Source organism: Aphelocoma coerulescens, chromosome 6, assembly GCF_041296385.1.
Source record: "Aphelocoma coerulescens isolate FSJ_1873_10779 chromosome 6, UR_Acoe_1.0, whole genome shotgun sequence".
NCBI lineage: Eukaryota > Metazoa > Chordata > Aves > Passeriformes > Corvidae > Aphelocoma > Aphelocoma coerulescens.
In genome coordinates, this window is record NC_091020.1 from 18,960,375 (window position 1) to 18,980,744 (window position 20,370).

At 40.2% G+C, this 20,370-nt stretch overlaps 1 protein-coding gene across 16 annotated transcripts in view; it reads left to right on the forward strand.

Moving 5' to 3' along the window:
* WDFY4 (WDFY family member 4) overlaps positions 1–20,370 on the forward strand; it is a 138,509-nt gene that overhangs the window by 51,901 nt on the left and 66,238 nt on the right. For 11 of the 16 annotated variants that reach the window (XR_011151742.1, XM_069019561.1, XM_069019562.1 and 8 more), the window contains 18 exons: positions 2,403–2,634; positions 4,580–4,731; positions 5,267–5,378; positions 5,487–5,677; positions 7,202–7,354; positions 7,718–7,791; positions 8,598–8,759; positions 10,906–10,997; positions 11,896–11,995; positions 12,819–13,024; positions 13,551–13,720; positions 14,075–14,200; positions 14,664–14,825; positions 14,938–15,135; positions 16,130–16,247; positions 16,813–16,970; positions 17,413–17,651; positions 19,447–19,556. Coding sequence is in view for 15 of the 16 variants with exons in the window: in XM_069019561.1 (XP_068875662.1) it covers positions 2,403–2,634; positions 4,580–4,731; positions 5,267–5,378; positions 5,487–5,677; positions 7,202–7,354; positions 7,718–7,791; positions 8,598–8,759; positions 10,906–10,997; positions 11,896–11,995; positions 12,819–13,024; positions 13,551–13,720; positions 14,075–14,200; positions 14,664–14,825; positions 14,938–15,135; positions 16,130–16,247; positions 16,813–16,970; positions 17,413–17,651; positions 19,447–19,556 (2,755 nt within the window). In the remaining variant the exon portion in view is untranslated. Of the gene's footprint in view, positions 1–1,126; positions 1,199–2,402; positions 2,635–4,579; positions 4,732–5,266; positions 5,379–5,486; positions 5,678–7,201; positions 7,355–7,717; positions 7,792–8,597; positions 8,760–10,905; positions 10,998–11,895; positions 11,996–12,818; positions 13,025–13,550; positions 13,721–14,074; positions 14,201–14,663; positions 14,826–14,937; positions 15,136–16,129; positions 16,248–16,812; positions 16,971–17,412; positions 17,652–19,446; positions 19,557–20,370 lie in introns of those variants that run through there. The other 5 variants (XM_069019563.1, XM_069019568.1, XM_069019570.1 and 2 more) reach the window with 5 other exon arrangements.

Genomic DNA, 20,370 nt, shown 5'->3' on the forward strand with positions numbered 1-20,370 from the left:
CTTGGATTTAGGCTAAAACCTGCAAAGGTGATGAATTATGCAGGGAGTCTTCACTTTTTCTTTTGAAGAAAGCTCTTGAAAGTGGAAAGGCCACAGAGAAATAAGCTGCTGTGACTGGCCAGCTCTTTGCAAGAATCCAAAGATGGGAGCAATTTCAGTCAGTGGTCTTTTTCCTCACTAGCACACTAAGCATTCAGGAACAGATAGGTGTTCCTCTGGGTTAGTTGTACAGTGTGTAAGACTATATCAATTCATGAGTTCATTGCAAATATTGGTGTACTGGTATTTCCCCTAATGTGCTATTTCTTGTGATTTTTGTTTCACAGCAGCCAGTTCTCAGGTTGCATGAGATATCAGGCAAAAGTCATCCAAATGCACCTGAAGGGTTCATAATCTATGAGATAAATGAGAATAGCTCCTGGTTTATATTATTAATATCATCATGCTCCTGGTTTTGCAGTTAAACTCATACTATTTCAGAGATCTAATTTTTGCATTTTGAATGCAGTATAGAAAAGGCAGCCTGCTCTTTCTAGTATGTCTCTGATTGGTGTAGTCTTTTTTTGGTTTTGTTTTTGAATAGAATCCTATTATTAATTTAAACTTGTAGCCTTGGTTTCTTCCCTTTTGTTCCCATATTTCAATTCAATCTCAGCACGTGCAAAGCTCACTTGTGTGTTTTATGCTTCCCCTGTAAATGCAACCTGTTTAATTCCAAATATTCTCTTTCCCATACTTGAGAAAAATGATCTGTCTTATAAATGTCTTTTGGGACCTATATCCATTTCAAGAATGAAAATTTAATTTAATTTGACTTCCTTCAAATGAGACTGAAAGTCATCAATAAAACTAGGCCTAAACATTGCAATTGATTAAAGAATTCTCAGCAAGTGTGTTTAACATTCAGTGAAACAGCTCATATAAATAAAAGAATCCTTTAGTAAACAAAAGATTGTCCCAGTGTTGGGGTCACTGACTAAATGCAAGCCTTCATCTTGATATGTACAGTGAAAAGATTGTCTAAGAAGTTAGAAATGGACAAAGGCCCTTAACAATACCAAAGGCTATATTTAGTTGGTGGCCATGGGGTGGGTATGTATGTGTGTGTGTTACTGTGTTTCATCAGATCAAATATTGATTCACTGAAGTATCAACTCCTGCCTCTTAATATTGACCAGCCCTGTCTTCTAAATCTCAGTGTCCAGACATCTGTAAATGCTAGGAGTCTCCCATCCTAATAGCAAGTTGTTAAAGACAGGGCTAAGCCCCAAAGTACAATATAGCTTCTCTCTACCAAAAAATTCCAACTACTTCCTGTTAGAGCTCTCTACAGTTAAATAAAATAATAGACTCTGTTTAGGAGGCCAAATCATTATTTTGGTACCAAAAATAAATGGCCCTGTTTCTTAAACAATGTTAGCTCCACTGAAGCTTACTGATGCAATTGGACAACTTACACTCTTCAAAAACTGTTTATTCTCTATTTGTGCCAGTCCAAAGTGTGATCTGTAACTTTTCTTTCTGTCTTGAATGTCATAGTCAGGATTATGAATTTTAGAAGAGGAAAAATATTTCTGGAGTCAAGACAGGGTTTTCCTTTGCCAATACTTGAAATTCTTTTGACTGTGTTTTTGGAACAAAAATTAGCCTTAAACATTCCAAAATGGTTATGTTTTCTGAACAGTAGTTGATAATTATTGTGTGGGTTGACCTTGGTTGGATGCCAGCTGCCCACCAAGCAGCTGTATCACTCCCCTTCCCAGCTGGACAGAGGAGAGAAAATAAGATGGGAAACGACTTGTAAGTTGAGATTAGGCTGTTTATTAAAGCAGAAGTGAGTTTTCATGTCCACAAACAAAGAGAAAAAAATGGGTTTGTTCTCTGCTTCCCATCAGTGAGTACTATTCAGCCACTTCGTGGGAAGCAGAGCATCAGCACATGGAGCAGTTGCTATAGGAGGCAAGCATTGTAAATAATGAATTCCCCCGCTTCCTCCTCCTTTCCTTAGCTTTTATGTCTGAGTTGACGTTATATGATATAGAATATCCCTGTTGTTAATTTGGGTCATCTGGCCTGGTTGTGTCCCCTCCCAGGATCTTGCCCACTCCTGCCCCCTTGATGGGGGGAATGTTGGAGAGACAGCACTGATGCTGTGCCAGTTCTGCTCAGTAATAGCCAAAACCCTGGTGTGCTGTCAACCCCTTTCTAGCTCCCAGGGCAAAGCCCAGCACTGTGAGAGCTGCTGTGGGAAAATGCTCCAGCTCAACCAGACCCAATATAATTTTGTTGCAAAACTGAGAGTTCAATGAGCAAAGAGGTGGCAGGCAGTACCTTACAGGGACAAGACCCCAGGGCACCCTGAATGTATTGGATCCCCTCAGTGAATTCCTTCTCTGTTGTAGATGCAATATCTCCAGCCTTTACCGGGTAGCTGTGTTTCCATGGAACCCTCTTCCTTTATTGATGTCTATGGGTACATAGCTACTCCTCGAGTTTGGAAACAGAAGTCCTCTTTGACCTGGCGCCTTGGTCCTACATACTTGTTTGAAGAAGCCATTTCTGTGGAAACCATAGAAGTTATTATTAAGCTTGGCCCTCAGTATTGTAGCAATTTCCAAGCAGTACAACTTCAAGGTATGTAATAATTCTCATATTTGCCACTATTTGTCAGGGCAGCGTTCTTTTTATTTTTATAATCTCCGATTAATGTTCCAGCTGTGTCTAGAGCTCATTCTAAAAGTCTGGAAAATTGCATTACTGAATGTTGTACAAGACTGTAGTAAGATACACGAGAATCTTGTAACATACTGTGAATTGGAAAGAAGGGCAGGAGTCAAGCAGCAGAGAGAGATGAAGAGTAAAGAGGTATAACATCCTGAGTTGCAAGAGTGTTATTTCTGTTGGACAAACATTAAAGCAGAAGCTTTAACTGAGATACTCTGCATTAACAGTGCTAACAGGGGAAAAAAAGGCCGAAAAAGAAGTATGGAACTTAACTGCAAATGCCTGCAGTGTAGGAGAGAGGGGTAGGGGAGTAAGATACATTCCATTTAATGAAGAGGCTTTTTAACTAAAGTATGTTGTTAGCTTCAATTATTAAACAGACAAAACATTTCAGTTATTGATTACTGTTTGTTCAACATTCAACGTTCACCTCTGTGCTAGAGCTTGGGATGAAATGGAATGGTCATTTCTCATTTGAAAAGAGCAAAATAATCTTTCTTGGTGACACTCCAGCCTAAAAAAATGTGAAAAGACTGGCTGAGAGTACTCCTTCAGAATGCTGTCTATCTACATGCAAAAATCTGCAAGTCAAGCATGGGAAGGGGTTGTTGAAAGAGAAATGGTGTCAAAGTACAGCTCTGAAATAAAAACATTACCTGTAGAAGTCAAAAGGATTTGATTTTTTGAATCACTGAGTCTTTATGAAGTCTGGGGGGCTTGTTTTCTGCAAAGTTCTCCCCAGATGGGAAGAACTAGTACTAATCATCGATTGTGGCCATCTCACTCTAGTTATGCCCTGCTGCAGGGAAATCACAGAGCAACATACAAGATGTGATCTCATGATTATGAAATGATCTCCCTCTCTTTCCCTGCACTCTTCCTCTTCCATCAAAACACTCAAAGGGACTTGGTCAAATGGAAATTCTGACTTAAAAAAAAAATTACCACAATCCCCTCAAATACTATGTTTTTTTCCTTAAAATGGATTGATGACCTTGTTGCAAACAGCAGTGGGAATTTTTGGCAGTGTTGTGTCCTGTCTCCCCACTACCTCATTGCTTCTCACTAATCAGCTGCAGTTGTGCAGAAGTTTAGTCCTAAAACCAAGTCCTGGTGGAAGGGAAATGGTGACACAGTCTTGGGGCATTTACTTATAGTTAATCTTCCTGTGGTGTATCAACAAATTTTTTGCCTAAAAGGGCTGTGTCACCAGCACTAGTAAACAGTTTTGTAAGTCAGCTGTTTTCCTAGTGTATAAAATTGTCAAAAATACAAGCTTGACTTTTTTTTTAATAAAGGTACATACAGTTTTTCCAAGTGTGAGCAGGAATAGAAAGTTCTTTAAAGAAATGCATATGGTAATTTCATGTAGTCATTAAGCCACTGAACCTGGTACTTTTTAGAAGCTTCCCAAATGTTGTGAGTTGGCAGCTCTAAACTTTTGCCTCTGTCCTCTTTCCACATGAATCTTTGCTTCTGGTATCCCTGATAAAGTTCCCAGTAACACAGAAGGCCTCTGAAATGTTTTCTTTATCCAGAAAGCCTGTTTGTTTATGTCGTGTGGACAGAGGGAGAGGTTTATTCTGGGCTTTACTGAGCTTCATGAGATGTTATGAGAGGATATTGAATCAAGGCAAAGTAGCAATCAGAGGACACAGCCAAGCACATCTGCTGGTGATGCAAGCTGCTGTGGACTATGTTGCAAAGGGTGAATGCTTCTTCCTAATTATAGTTAAGAGAAAGTAAAATTATTTCCTAAATATCAGTTTCCTCCAGTTATTTTTCACCTGCCTCTCTGTCTTGCATACTGAACAAACGAAGTTCCTTCAGACATTCACAGTCTCTCTTGTTTTAGGTGAGGACCAGTACAGTGATCATAATACTGCACCTCTGGTGGCAGAAGAGAAGATTTCTTTTGGAATCAATGCAGTGTGCTCATCTCTCACCACAGTCCAAGATATAAAGAGCTCTTACAACGAAGTGGATGGTCGGCTGATTGCCAAAGAGGTCACAAATTCCCCTTGTCTTAAACAAGTTTTCTCTTGCTTCTAATCAGTTTCCTAGAGCCAAGTTTCTGACTTTGTCTTTCCTGTGTACCTTCAGTGATTTTTTTTTGAGCTTCTTTTCCCATTCCTTAACTTTGTTCTACTCATAGGTTAATTTTCATATATGGAGACGAATAGATTGGACAGTGTGAGCACAATGTTAAAAGCATTTTTTTGAAACAGGAACAGAAGTCATAATTTTCAGGTTTTGGGATAATTTGTTTCATTCTCTGTTTTCTTAATGCCTTCACAAGGACTTTTCACAAGCTGTTCTATCATTCTTGCTAATACCAAATCTACTGACATGAAAGTAGTGGAGTTGTGGGATATTGTAGACAGGTGAATGTTTGTCCTTACAATAAACTTGTTGTGAAAAAAGATGGTTTTCATAGTATAAAACTAATAAAATAAGCTAAAGTGTCAGAGCATGCATTTGTTACTTTTAGTGTCCCCGATACTACCAAAGTTTTTCTTAAAATGTCTTTTATCTGTTTTAGATTGGGATTAATTCTCGGGACAGTTCAACTCCAATATTCCTAGCTAAGAATATTGCTGGGCACCTCTCAGGTTCCTTGCGGACTATTGGGTCAGTTGCTGTGGGCCAGTATGGTAAATGCACTTGTCTTAATATTTTTTTAAAAGTGAAGCCTTTGTCTGGCTAATAACAATAGATTTGGTCATGTAACTTCCTGGTAGAGTAACACTGCAATTTCCTAGGGGTAAGAGTGTTCCAGTCCTCTCCAGCAGCTACTAGTCTGAACTTTATTGGAGGCCCTGCCATTCTCCTGGGTCTCATTGCTATGGCCCGTGATGACCACACCATGTATGCAGCTGTCAAAGTCCTGAACTCCATTCTCAACAATAGCCCATTGAGTGGAAAACTGATGAGGCACATCCATGGATACCAGGTAGACACTCTATTGTTCATTCATTCTGGTTATAATCTTTTCCTTGTAGATATTTATCCCCAAGTCCATCAATGGGAACGAACCAAACATATCTTGGCTACAGGCACTTGTGGTTGGAACTTTGTAAGTTAGGAGGGGAATATAGGATAATGCTCTATATGCTGTGTTTATAATTCCTGGGAACCTCTGTAACAGTTTATGTGCTGAAGGGAAGGAGAGGACAGATGCCTCTTGGTCAGACATGATTTAATAAACTAAATAAACCAGTGCAGCAGATTTGTGACTGAACCACTCTTCACCTTTTACCAGCACACTTGATCCAGGCAGAATCTTATCACCCCTTATCAGGCAGGTTTTCTTCCTCCCCTTGGCCTAAGATTCCTCTTTACAGACTGCCCAGTGTAAGGCTGACAATGAATTCCCACGGCTCAGTCTTCACTGTGTATGAGGAATTGTGCTGAGATAAGTGCTGTCTGAATTCACTCATTAGGTCTATCCCAAATTAATCTTTAAACCTGAAAGCTATGCAGATTGAAGATTTTGGTTATATGTAAAGTCTATATATGTAATATTGGATGGATTGAGGCTCAAGTATAAAGTTTCAGTTTAGTATAATTTACTTCATGCTGTGTAGGTGAAGCAGAAAACTGAAGGAACAAAGAAGACTCTTTAATACAGAAGGTTCCAAACAAGACTCCTAACATTAGGGTTTCATGAATGATTTATTATAAACTTTCCATTTTCCCAACATGCAAATTGTTCATCAATTGATCACAATTTATAGGAATATATTTATCCTACTTAGATATTGCTTGCCTAATCCTTTCTTGTAGGTGAATGCCAGTCTTTATATTGTGTATGAGTGTTCCTTTTGATTTTTATGCTAAATAGTGTTCTTTCCATGTGACTGATCACCATATTGCAATGGAGGGAAGTGGCTTTTTTTAACAGCTAAATAATAAATGTGTCTTGATATGTATTTTCAAATTAATTTCTATTTTTCCCAACCTGTTCAAAATGTAACGGCTTTCTGAACATTTTTCTCACAGTATTGGGAAATTGGATAATCAAAGGCTCAGTTGAGAAACTGGCAATGTTTCATAAATGTTCTTCACTTGGAGAGGTGAAAATTAATATTTTTTAAATTAAGACCATTTGTAAGCAATTAAGAATACATCCATGAAGAACAGCATAGAACACCTACTGTGGTTATTTACAGTTATATTTGTCTGTTGCTTTTTTGTACATTCTATTCAACATAATATGGCAGATATTTTCCTGCTGTTCAATGCCACAGAGTTGTCAAGCTCCTTCAAAAATTGACCCTTTCATTTCCTGCATGAAATTTTATGTCTGGACTGAAATCTTCATTTTCTTCATGATACTTATGGAAAATGTATGCATACATGACTACTACAGCTGAGTAAACAGTGTATTGGTCTTGAATTAAAGAGAAGTGTTATATATCAGTTTATAAATAAAGATTTATACTTGGCAGGTACTTATTCAGTCTTCTTTTTTCAGTTGCTGAGCTATCTATTGAAGAGGAAAACCCAGCTGCTAAACAGCAGGATTTTACAGTTAATGTTCTCCCTGGTGGGCACAGCTGAGCTGGGCTTCGAGTCTTCAGTCATCAAGAATTATAGTGCATTCCAGTATGTTCTCTGCAACTTTGAGGTAAAACTGTTCATGTTACTCTGTGGGTTTGGCTGTATTAAAGATGGCTTTACAATACGAGGTTTGGTTAGTTCACAGCACCACCTGTATCTAATATTTAGGGTGGGGTTGTATGTTGTGCATTATCACACTGTGGCTCCCCAGGTCTGCAGGAACACTCCCAGAGGGCCTCCTCCTCAGGGCTAGCTCTGGAGCTACAATTCCCTACACTAGCAGGGACTTCCCAGTGCCTGCAGGTTGCATTACAGAAATGCTGAATGTTTATGATGTTCTCCCTAACTAGATTTAACTGTTTCTCTGCTGCAGGTACTGTTCTCTCAGTTCAGCAGGGCGGTAAAACCTCTGCTTTCCTTTGTCTTTCAGCTTTGGATGAAAGCACCAGAAAATCTTGACCTTGTTCTTCTTTCCCATCTTGTGGAGATCTTGCAGTCCTCCAGGTATATAGAGGTGTTTGAATCAGACACCTGTGGGACAAGCATATCTGTAACCTGAAGCTGGAACTGTGAGGTGGCTGTGAAGGGTCTAGTCCCAGTTGGAATCTGTGGATTCTGGGAGTGAATCATTCCTGTATTGCTCTTTCAAGCCTGGAGTTAGTGATTTGATCAGCCCCTGAGATGACTATGGGGCCAGACTGGGCAAAGATATCTGGTTACCTGGCGTGCAACTACTGCTGCACAATGAAAGTTTAAATATCTGCTGGGAAGGGGAAAATTGAATGTTTGAATTCACTATGAAATAATTTTTAAAAATATATAATTGAAGTTGTGTTTAAAATCAAAACACAACCGTTTTATCAGAATGCTTAATCATCTGGACTGGAGTTAAATGTATCTAAAGAGACAAAGCATGGCAGGGGGGCTAAGGAAAGCTAGATTCCTTCTTTTTGGTAGCAGAAAGCTCTGTGGAGAGCTGTCTGATGTCCCTTGCTGAGTTTTCCAGTAATAGCATTTTTTTCTACCAACTTGCTGCTTGAAAATTCTATAATGTTTTCTTTGAACTTGGAATGCAGCAGTTTCTGGGGGAGACGGCAGAAGAGAAGAGTAGAACACACAGAGTAGTCTTCAGATCTCCATCACTGACACATGTTCAATTTGTCTGACAGTGTCTGAAATGTTATAAAGACAATATTAGAAGCCAAAAGTGCTAAGTATCAGTGCAACCTGAGAATCCTTTTAGCTGAAACTTCGGCAAATTTGGTCATTTCCAGTAGAAGCTTTTAATAGTCCCTGTGCTTTTTTTACAGAGATGCATGTCAGAATGTTGTAATTGCCTACCATGTACAAGTGGTGCCCAAGCTTGTTTTCCTTTTCAATGATCCTGAAATCAGTAGCTCCAAGATCACTCTGGTCTGCACTATTCTGTCCCATCTCTTGCAAGGATACTTTAATACAAGGGATGTTCTCAGGTAACCTTCAAGGTCTATTGCATTTCCTCAGATTGTAGATGACCTATACTTCTGCTAGTGTTGGAGAGACCTCGACAATAGAGCTTCTCTCACCTTGTCTTTGGTAGAACACCAGATCTTTGGCAACTGCAGGATCCCCTGGTGAAAAACTGATGAAAACTTTTTTCATTCACTCCAGCCTTACAGTTGTGTGAAGGTGATGACCCTTATAATAGTGGCACAGACAGTTCTGTAGGTATGACTGGGATTACTCAAAGCTTGTAGTTAATATTTGGTTTCATTAAAGCCTTGTCCCTAAAGTATCACTACAGTATTACAATTTGGCCCCAAAGAACTGTGTACCTAATCCTGTTGATTTGGTTTATATCCCAGTAACAGTCCTTTTTGTTCTTGAATTTCAATCAGTTATGTTAGTCAGGATTTCATGAAGCATAGCATTTAAATCCTTGTTTGCTCTTCACAGAATGTAAGCACTGCTTCATTTTATATTCCCAGCCTGCAGCCTATCAACTGAGGAAGGTCCATGTAGTGCTGTCTATAGCCACCTAATTCCCAGGGAAATGCACTGCACAGATGGCAGCTCTGTTTCTAAAGCTCTGGTTTAATAAAATGTAGAAACAGAGTTGCATGTCAAACCTGTGGTCTCAGTCTTCTGCTCTGTTAGAGAGTGTGAGTACCTCTAATAGTTAACTGTGGAGTAAGCTGTTACACGAACTTAGTGTTTGCCAACTCTTTGGTGGATGTTATGTTCCTGGATGTATGTTGCCTGTATGCATGTCCCTGCCCTGGGCTTGTAGGAGTTAGTCTGTTCCTTTTTTCATATGGGTAGTGAGACAGGTGAGAGTAGAGGATTTAGTACATCAAATTTGTCATGATGTAAGGAGTGTGAAAGAGCATTTTTTCTTAAATAATCATGATTTGTTATCCCATGGTAATATGTTTGGTTGTCAGGCCCATGAGTGCTGAGAGATTGGACAGAGACAGTCCCTATCCTTCTAGCTCCTGAACAGCAGAGCCTGTAACAGGCTCTCAGCACCACTGGGAGGTGCTGGAGTTTCTGCTGGTCCCAAATTTGGACTTCCAGTGGGAATTGCTGTGTGGGCCACTCCTGCAGAACAATGGGTGTTATGTCCCTTAAGAAATGTCCTTCTCGTGGGCAGGAGGAGATTATGCACTTTCACTAAATGTGTTCATATAACATTAATCTTTCTATCCTGAGAACCATGTAATGTGTTAAAGCAAACTACAAGTGAAAAAATGGTGACAGTCCTCCTCACAAAGGACCTGTTAAGGTTTCTCTGTTCTCCTCTGTATGCTTGGAAACCAAGTGGTGATAAGTGATATCTGAATGCCACGGGCTGCTCAGAGTCTTTCATGTGAACAGAGTGCTTTACTCAGTATTCCTTTCTTCTTGGTGAAAGACCTTTAAAGTAGATCGAGAAAACAGTTCCATAGCAGAATGTATTTTACTTCAATTTGTAGATAGTTTTGGTCATCATGATATAAGAAAGATATTAAGCTAGAGAGCATCCAAAGAAGGGCCATGAAGATGAAGGGTCTTCAGGGGAAGCTGTATGAGGAGCATCTGAGTTCACTTGGTGTGTTCAGCCTGGACAGGAGGAGACTGAGGGGAGGCCTCACTGCAGTTACAACTTTCTTGTCAGGGGAAGAGGAGGGGCAGACACTGATCTCTGCTCTGTGGTGACAGTGACAGGACCCAAGGGAATGGCCTGAAGTTATGTCAGGACAGGTTTAGGCTGGATATTAGAAAAAAATTCTTCACCCAGAGAATGGTTGGGCACTGGAAGAGGCTCCCCAGGGAAGTGGTCACAGCACCAAGGCTGAGAGAGATAAGGAGCATTTGGAGAATACTCTCAGGCACGTGGTGTGATTCTTGGGGTGTCCTGTGCAGGGCCAGGAGTTCAACTTTGATGATCCTTGTGGGTGCCTGCCAACACAGCATATTCTGTGATTCTGTGACCTTTTAATTTGCTTCCTAGTTTATGAAGTTTTCATCCTATTTCTCAAGTGACTGGAATTTCTAGTGGTTGTTATGTCATTAATCAGTATTCAGCTTTGCATATAATCTCTAAGTAAATGAATGTTTTTTCTGTTGACCACAATTCCTTCACTCTTTCTCTGCAAGGATTGGATTGTTCCTTGTTTACACCTTGAAACCTTCTTCTGTGGATGAAAATCAGATTTACCTGGATAGTGTGGCTGAGAGGCCCACTGAAGGTGAGGGGCTGCCTTTGGTTTATGAGTTATGATAGGTAGCTACAGTATTTACCTCCTTCCCCAGAGCCTGATGAACCCTAAATGCAATATTAGTGCTTCTGCCTCCTCTGGCAGGAAGAGGCACAATTCCAATTACTTCTTATGGAAAGGACAGGCTGCACTGAGGTGACCCTTTTGTTCTGTCTCTGCTAATAAGCCAGTAGTACTTTGGCGGCATTGTCCAGAGCTGACACAATGTTGGATTTCAGATATACACAGAGAGGAAGAACATTAAATTGAAATTGCCCCCATACTAACCTACTGGGCTGTTACAAGGGGTAAAATTTCAATGGGCATCCTGGATTTTCTGTGAAGACTTTGCTACACCTACAGTTGTAGCAAATAATAATGCAGAGCTCTGCACCTCTTAAAGTATCTGTGTATTTGTCAGGTTCACGTGGGGAAACATCCAGTCATTTGGCCTCTCACTGTGATCTTTCAGTTGAGGCTTTATTTTAATTGCCCCTCTAAACAATGGATCATATTAAGGAGGCACTGGTAACTGTGGTTTGTATATAGACATCCCAGTTAGGCAGTACAAGTCAGATTGCCTATTTACATTTCCCTCTCTAGTTAGCCTGAGACTGCTTCCTGTGAGATATTGTTCAACATATAGTCTGAATGAGTTTTAAATAACTCTAAAGAGAGGACTTTGGCAATGTAAGCACAGGTTGTTTCTTATGTTAGCAGGACTCCTTATGTCTAAAGTTTGATGTCTGCATCTCTACTCTGCAAAAAAGATATAAGTACCTGATACAAGTACTTCTACTGGGCTAATTTGGTGCAAAGTTGTTCATCAAAGCAATGGAACATGTGTTTTGTCTCTTCATTACTCATTATTATTTTCTGATATTTATAGCCTTAAGCCAAACATCTGGAAAGACAATCTGGCTTCGAAACCAGCTACTGAAGATGCTATTAGATGTAATACACTCAGACAAACTTCACCTGTCCTCTGAGTAAGTAGAAACATTTAGGAAGTTAAGTGCCTCTGTCTTCCAGATTTTTCATCTTCTGGTGCTTGACCAGGACTAAACACACTAATATTTGAATTTCAACAAGTACTAAGTAAGAGCAGACTGGATTCACAGAGTCTTTTTTGTCAGTGATTTATCTGGCATTCACACGGCTGTGTGGTCTGAGCACACATCAGATATCCATTTTGAAAGAAAATTACATGTTTTCAGAAAATACTGTGAAAGGGGAACTTGGATATTGATGTTTCTTCTGCATACCAGGGGTTGAAGAAATCCCATCTGTATTTGAAAATCAAGTCAATATAATGAGGGATAACTTGCATCCTTCTGTCATAACCATGAGAATGATGCTACTGTAATTCTACCTTTCATAACTGAAAGGCAGATTTCATAGTGCTGGGTGCTGTAACTGTGCATTTTCATTAGCTAGCACATCTTGGACTTCATAATTTAAACCAGAATTTTGAATTTCATAGCTTGAAAGATCTAGTCTGTGACGTAGCTTGCCTCAGTTATTGATACACACTCTCAGAAGGAGCTTCGTCTTAATGATCTTAATGAACTGTTTTGCCTGACAGTAATACAAGGTTAAATTTAGCAGGAATTGAGTGATTTCACCTGTATGGATGAGTCTGTTGTTAAATCTTCGTGATTCTCTGTTGTGGTACACCTTTAATGAGGTTGTTTTTTTTTTTTTAGAGAAACATGAGCTTCTAAATCACTTAGAGATAATTTTAAATAATATCTCCATTCTGTCTTCCATCATGTTTCCATCCATGTGTTTTCATTTACCTGTTTGTCCTAGGGAAAAGGAAAAGACATTTTTGGCACTGGGGCCAGACTGGTTTCTGCTGTTCACACAGAGCTACCTGCACTTCAGCACAGTTGTCCTGGGAATCAAGCTGCTTCTGTGCTTCCTCCACAATCGTTTGCTGCTGAACAAATTCAAGGAGGGGATAGTGGCTGGGCGTTGGCTGGAAAACAGCTCTGCAGGGTTGAGTATTCTAATGGGTATGTGTTGGTTTAATGTTCCCAAAACACTGCCTTGATCCAGCTCAGTGGTAGAAGATCACTGTGTACATGATACAAGAATCCTCACTGATCTCAGTAGACCAAGAGTTTAAATTACTTCCTAGGGTAGTAATTTAATAAGTTGAAAAATAAACTTGTCCTGGTACCTTTTGTGTTGCACAAAATCAGGCTAGTTGATAAGCCCTTGAGGTGTTCAGATGTCAGCTTGTGCTCTGAAACCTTTTGTTTCTTTAAGATTTGTTCAGCTTGCTTTTTGATAATTAGACCTGTGGATCTGAGAAACGAGGAGAAAAGAAGAAGAATGATTCGGGGAGACTGCCCTATAACAAAAGGGATACTGGGAAAAATTATCTGTTAGTCTGGGGATGTTTTTTATACTGTTGATACTGCAGCCTAGCAGACTACTGAGTGTCCTGGGACAGAGATGAGGACAAAGTTGTGTCAGTAATTCTTCTGCTGAAATGACATTTATTTTTAGACACTTTCCATTTCTTTTCCTTTAAAGATAATTTAAAAAGTCATCCTCCAGTGCCTGACAATGCCTACTTCTTGATTTTTGGATTTTCTGTGTTGCAAAGATGTCTGACTGATCATGTTCATATCCCTGAGATCTACTTGGTTGTGGCAGAGCTCCTTCTGGCAACTCCACAGTCTGAACCACCTGAAGCAGTCAAGGTATGAAAAAAATAGCAGACAAGCACCTGAAGCTGCTATTGCATTATTATTTTGACATTTTATGCCCTTTTCCATGACAGGATTCTCAGGCAAGTTTATCCTACTTGGGTTTTGTGATAATAAAAATTATTCATATTTTAGAAGTTTAGTTAGTTAACTTTGATTTAAGAAAATTTTTGTTCAGAACAACCTTGTTTGGGCAGGTGTTAAATGTTACAAATTTAACAGGAGAGGAAGGAACTGTTGGAAGTGCAGATGTGTTGATTTTGTTCTGATTTGGAGAGAGCAGGCATTGTTCTTGATGCATGGTATATAATTCCTGTCTCTGAATGAAATATCTCTCCTCCTGTGTAGAAAGATCTTGAGTCTATGTTGCAGTGGATCTTGCAGCACCACCTTACAGAGAACGTCCTCAAATTCGGGTTGTGTGCAGAGGCAGCTGTGTTACTGCTGGAAATGGTTAGATTCACTGTGGACAAGGTAAGTGTTTTGTTGCAAGGACAGTGCAGTGTGAATGGCCGAATAAAGTGCCCAGGTGGGACAGATGCCAGTGGCAACCTTTACCTGTAATCCCTAGGCCTGCTCTGCCCTCAGAGGGCAATACTGAATGTGACAATGAGCAGGGACTTCCAAGGGTCAGAACAACTACTGCCCTGGTTATGTAGCACAGGATGTGGTGGGCTCATGTTTAAGAACTTCTGAGACCAGAGACAGGCCTTGCCCACAACAGTACTCCTTTTTTTTTTCATTCCTGATGATGATAATATGTTACCTTTCTCGTTGGGCGTATCTTCAGTCTGCAAGGCGTGGGTTGGCTGCTGGTGCCTTGTCTGACTTCTTTGTGGCTGTGTCATGTTTGCTCAGGAATACCTAAAGAGGAACAAAGATGAGCTTTTATGAATGAGAGGAATGCTACCTTGACCAGATGCACATTTGTGTTCAGCCTATTGCAGATGCAGAAGCCTCCTGGGCGATTGCCTATCCAGGGAATGTTATCGAGTTTCTGGGCTTGATCTATCACAGTTATATGCAGGACCCCGTGTGGCACTGTCCTGACTTCTTGAAAACTTTGGCTATGGTTGCTTTTCATTCAGGACCACCCAAGGTATGTGTATATGAGCCAGCACAAGCCCTTCAGATCAGAGATGGGTCATTAGGGGAAAAGAAATCAATTTACAGGAGTCTGAGTTAAAATGTATTGCTGTCTGCTTTCACAGGGTGGGTCTGAAGGCCTTTTGACTCCTGATGGTCCAGCCATTGCCGAAGGGAAAGGCTGCGCTGATCCCTCCTCTCTCCCACTCCTACCACACCCTGTCAAGAAACAAGTGTGGGATTTTGTGCGAGTCCTCCTGATGGACAGTCTTCTCAACATCCCAGCAAACAAACAAGGACATCCCCTTGAGCTGCTTCTTGAGGTTTCTCTTATGATCAGGCTTTGCTGTTCTACCTTGCACTGGGGGTGGAAGGACAGGACAGATCCTGCTACCAACCTAGTAAAAAAAAGTGCTAACAGTGACAAAAGGAGAGGACTTTTCTAATGCCTCTGTACTAATGTGAACTAAGAAAATGCTGCCCCTGGAAAACAGAAGAGATTTTTCAGGCAATGTTTAATATTGAAGAAAGGTGTGGGGGAAAAAAATCCCTTTTCCTTAGTAATATCTGCTTGTCATTAGAGCAGCCCTTGAATTTGATGAGAACAGAAAATTTCACATGGAGCATCCTGTGTACTGATTTTTGAGATAACAAAATCTCAGTTCTCAAATAAACAAAAAACCCTCTCTCCACTTTAAGTACAGATTAATTCAAGCTGTAGCAGTTGAAGTCTGGATTATAGATTTCAACTACTCTAAGCACTCGAGAATCAGAGTAGTCTGAAGAAAGGGGAAGATGAAAAATTTAGGCTTCAACTCCACATTGTCAATAATCCAGGTGTCCCAGATGTGAGTTCTGATGCAGACTTAGCTTAGTAATATGAATAGTAATGAACATAAGCTTGACTACAATTGTAATGAGTTAAATCATCTTGTGGAGCAACAGCTCCCTAAATGTATACAGTACTCTTCCAAGGTTTGGTACAGTTAAAATAGAGTATGGATTTCTGATTGTCTGAATCCTGAGCCTGCCAATGGAGCTGAATTCCCTGAGGACAAGACCTCTTGGGAACCACCTGTGAGCCAGATTCTGGCCTTTTGCAAAATCTTGTTTCTGTTTAGCGTGCAGAGGGTGACTGTGCTGGCTATCAGCTAGATGGTGTAGTTCTATGTAAGATTTCCTGGTTTTCCAGCTAGGGAATGAAGTTCTGCCATCTCCTCTGCTGTCCAGTAGCTGTCCACATAGGCACTCTTGCTGAGAGTGGAGTCAGATTTCCTGCTTTCCTGCTGTACTAATATGTATGCCATCACTATATAGGCTTCTCCAGAAGATGCCACCAGTGAGCAGAAGAGACTTTTTCAGACAAAAGTTCTGCTGTCTGCTATGGATGTCTTTCATGTTACCAGCCAAGGTGAGGGGAAAATAAGACCAAGAGGTGAGTGAATCAGATTGTTTAACTAGCTGATATTTAGCCTGTAGGTGTAATTGCTAGAAAGGTTTGGAAACAATAGCTAGAAGGACAGTCCAGCTAAGCAGGATGCACTGTCCAATCTATCTTGCTGTAAGCCAGTTTGCATAAATTATTGTAATTTTATAATTTTTTCTGGAGAGCCTCTTCATTTCTTTTCTTTTTGAGAACAGATATTAAAAATACCTGAATATTAAAAAGGGAGTATGTAGAAAGAAACCTAGGTTTATCCTTGAAAGCCTCTAGAAGCAGCCCCACTAACTTAGTTGTTGCAGTTCTCCTTTCTGAGTTGTTAGTTGAACCAGTTCTTCATTACAGCATTTTGGTGAGATTGCTTCCATCCTTAATTTGGAGCTGTCATTTCCAGTCTGAGTAAGGTGTTTCTGCTATACCTAGAGTCTTCTTAGACATGTCCCAGCTCTGACATATTGTGGCATGAGACTGTTCCTACTCAGCTCTGGTAATCTCACATTTCACTTTTTTTTCATTTCAGCTTGTTATGGAATAATCAACCCTTTTGTATCCTCTCCAGGGAGCAGCGATCCTCATGGTGCTTCAGAATCAGCTGCACCCCCATCCACGATGAATATTGCTTATTTTGTTCAGAAGCTGGTTGAGAAGCTGAACAGCGGAATGTTTTCTGCTGACCCCAAGCAAATCCTGATCTTCATTGTTAAACAGATTATGTGGGTGAGTCACTTATTTTTTTTCAACTTCTATCAGCATGTTTTAACATGCTGTTTTACACTGAGGTTGTGATACTGCAATTCTGAAGAGGATGGCTGTAACTGGTTTGGTGATTGTTGTTATTCCTGTTTTCTTGCGTAAGAACATAACAGTTCTAAATTATAATTAGAGATAGATGGTGCAGCATAAAGAAGGGATAGTTAATTCTTTTGTGACACTGTCTGTTGGCTATGTACGTGTTGCTGAACAGGAATAAACTAATCTCTCCCACAGTTCTGGGGACTTCAGCAGAAATACAGAAAAATATAATTTTTATGTAACAGGTAGTTTGGGGGAATTTCGCTGAAATAAGTTTCCAACAGGTTAAATGAAGTGGGAGGAGTGGATCCTTGGGGAGAAAGTTCTTTGAGCAAGCCAAGTACTCTGCTGTTTTGTGTTTTCACAGGTCTTAGAAAGCTCTGTCTCTCAAAAGGAAGTTTTCCTCAGTGCCCTGTACAGCTGCTTAAACAGAGCCATCCTATACTGCCTATCCAGACCACAACAATCACTGCCTGAGCAGTTTAATGTCCTGAACACTCTCATTGTTCTGCAAGACCAGTGGGACATTATTTTTGCAACTTACAACTCAAATAGTAATTTTGTCATCTGTCTGATGTACTGCCTCTGCCAACTGAACTCGGGCAGGTACAAATGTTCATCTCGTTATAATGTTTGTTTGTATCCCATGCTGTACTCATGGAAGTGGCTGCAGAGGGGGAGATATCTCAGAACTTAGGTAATATCTGGTTTGGGGAATCACTAGAAGCTGAGATTGAGCTAGATCCAGCATTTCCAGGAGCCTACTCACTTTGGAGTAGTAAATGAAGTTAACAGGCTTGAACTGATTTCAGTGGAGCTGGCTCACAAGCCCATCAGGAAAATGAGCATCTGGAAATCTTCCTGAGACATGGGCTAGAATCACTCCACAGTCATGCAGGCAGCCATTCTTCGAGACATCTGCATGGGGTAATTTAGTGAGATGTTTTTTCTGATCCAGCAATCATTTATGTGTGGGTACATTTAAAACATATGTAAAAGTGTGCATGGATCTTGTCATATTTGTATTATTGTGACTTGGATCTGAGCTGCAAAGTTCTGGTTGTTCTGACATTGGGTAGGGCTAGAACATCCATACCCACTGTTTGCTGTTCTTACAGATGTTGATATAATAGATATACTCTTGCTAATGTAAGCTGGGGAGTTACTTTGGAAGCTTAGTTTTGGGAAAAAAAGCCAATATTGGCCAGTGCTTTATTCACTATAATGATATTTCTTGTTTCACTGATAGCCTTCTGTACTGCTTTGATGGTTTGAATTGAATCCATTAATAGTGTCACGCAAGAAGTAAGCTACACTTCCTGAGATCTTTTCTGGATTGTTCTCATTCCAGTCAGATAATAACTTATAGGCCAAAACTGCTGAGATGGAGTAAGGATTGCTTTTACATAGTAAGAGCAAAACATTTTTTAAAAAATGAAATTGTAGAAGGGTTTGTGTTATCCAAAAGCCAAACATAACAAACCCAGGGAATCAGAACTGTGGCATTTTAAAGAAATCAGAAATAAAAATGGCAGCTTTGCATACCCAAGGATTTGACTCTCCCAGATAGTAGGGCCTGTTTAGACTTGAAAGAACTTGGTATGTTACTTGTGGCTATATATGCCATTATTGGCAGCCGTTCTGTGACCAAGTCCAGATTGTGTGGATACCTTACCCAAGCCTGTTTGATTTTTTTTTTTTTTTTTGGAAGCGTTACTGCTGTACTGAAGTTCCTAATGTCTTTTACCTACAGGCTGGTAAATTGTGGCACAGCCCCCAGTCCCAAAGCAGAACTCCTCTTGGCCATGGTGATGTTCTCAATAATCACATCTACATGATAATAGTATCACAGTGCTAAGTTTACAATGTTTTTGTGCTGAGTGCTTTAGAAACTGAATGAATAAATCATTGTTACAAAGAACTCAGACTAAGCAGTTCAAGTGTAGGGTACAGCAAGATACTGCTTTCTGCATAGTGGCAGATACATCTGGCAGAGGAATTCAGAGCAAAGAGATGATGTACAAGATGCCCAGGGGAGGTGCAAGAAGGCTGGATGTAGACTGGCTACATCAGTACAGCCCTGTGTTCTGTCTAATTGGGGTGAATGGTAGATACAAGTGCAGTAAGAAGTGCAGGGATTAGGCACGAACAAGAGGGTGATCTATAGGGTCATGATGACTGCTTCTTGACTTTGGAAACCAGACTGGTAGTGGTTAACTTCCCACTTCCTGGAAGTTCTGTGGTATTACATGACTGGTGTAAGCTCTCAAGCCTGTAAATACTGATCTACTAAATGATTCAAGTAGGAGTGGATATGCAGAAACACCTGTGGCTCTTTCACTGTCCTCAGTTTGTTCTGATTTCCTCACCTGTCCTCCTTTTTTTTTTTTTTTTGTCACAGCTGTTCGGAAGGTTTTGGGTTGGACGCAAAACCAAAGCTGGCTTCTTATCACCAAATTTTCCTTGCCCCCAGTGAAGAGGAAAAGGGCAACCTGCCTACTCCAGATGATGGTAATTTATGGCACATGTTTCCTGTGGCTTAGAGAGAAGGAAAATACCTGTCCTAAGCAGTTATCAGAGCAGCTTGTGCAAGTGCCACTTACTTCCTCTTTGGTGTACGGGCACTGCAGGCACAGCAAAGAGAAAGAAAAGTTGTGCTAAAAAATTACTTGTGTTTGCATCAAGCCTTTTGATTCAAAAGTCACACCCTACATCCTCAGGAGTAATGGGTATCAGTTTGGAGATCTTTCCTCCCTGTTATGGCCAGTATAAGGGACCAGACACATATACTATTTGTAGCTCTATTTCTTTTTTTCAAGGCCATACACAGTGTGTGTCTGTTATGTGCAGAAAGAAGCATTTTGAGCATTTAAGAGAAACATGGGAAAAATGTTGGGTTGGATTCAGTGTGGTTAGCTGAAGCCTGCAGCAGAGCAGTGTTCTTTTTTTATTTTTTAATATATATTGGCTTGGTTATGATGCAACAAAATCAGTCTGGTTTGCAGGGAAATAGAGCAAAACATCTCAGCACTTCCTTGTACAGTACCCTCCTGCTGCGTCAAATTGTTTCACAACTTGGTTATCTTTGCCCATCCACCTCCAATGATGTTTGGCAACATAAAGGAATGTCCTTTATGTGCTTAGCATTCTATGCATGATAATAAGATCATAAAAATTCTGATTAAATGGTTTTCCAAAGCAGAAACCTGTTAAAACCACATGTCACTCCTACTTGTTTCTTTCAATGAGTTGAAATATAAAAGAAATGTCCTGCTGTTTTCTGTATTAGATTAACTAGTCTAGCTTAGAACCCATGGAGGCAGTA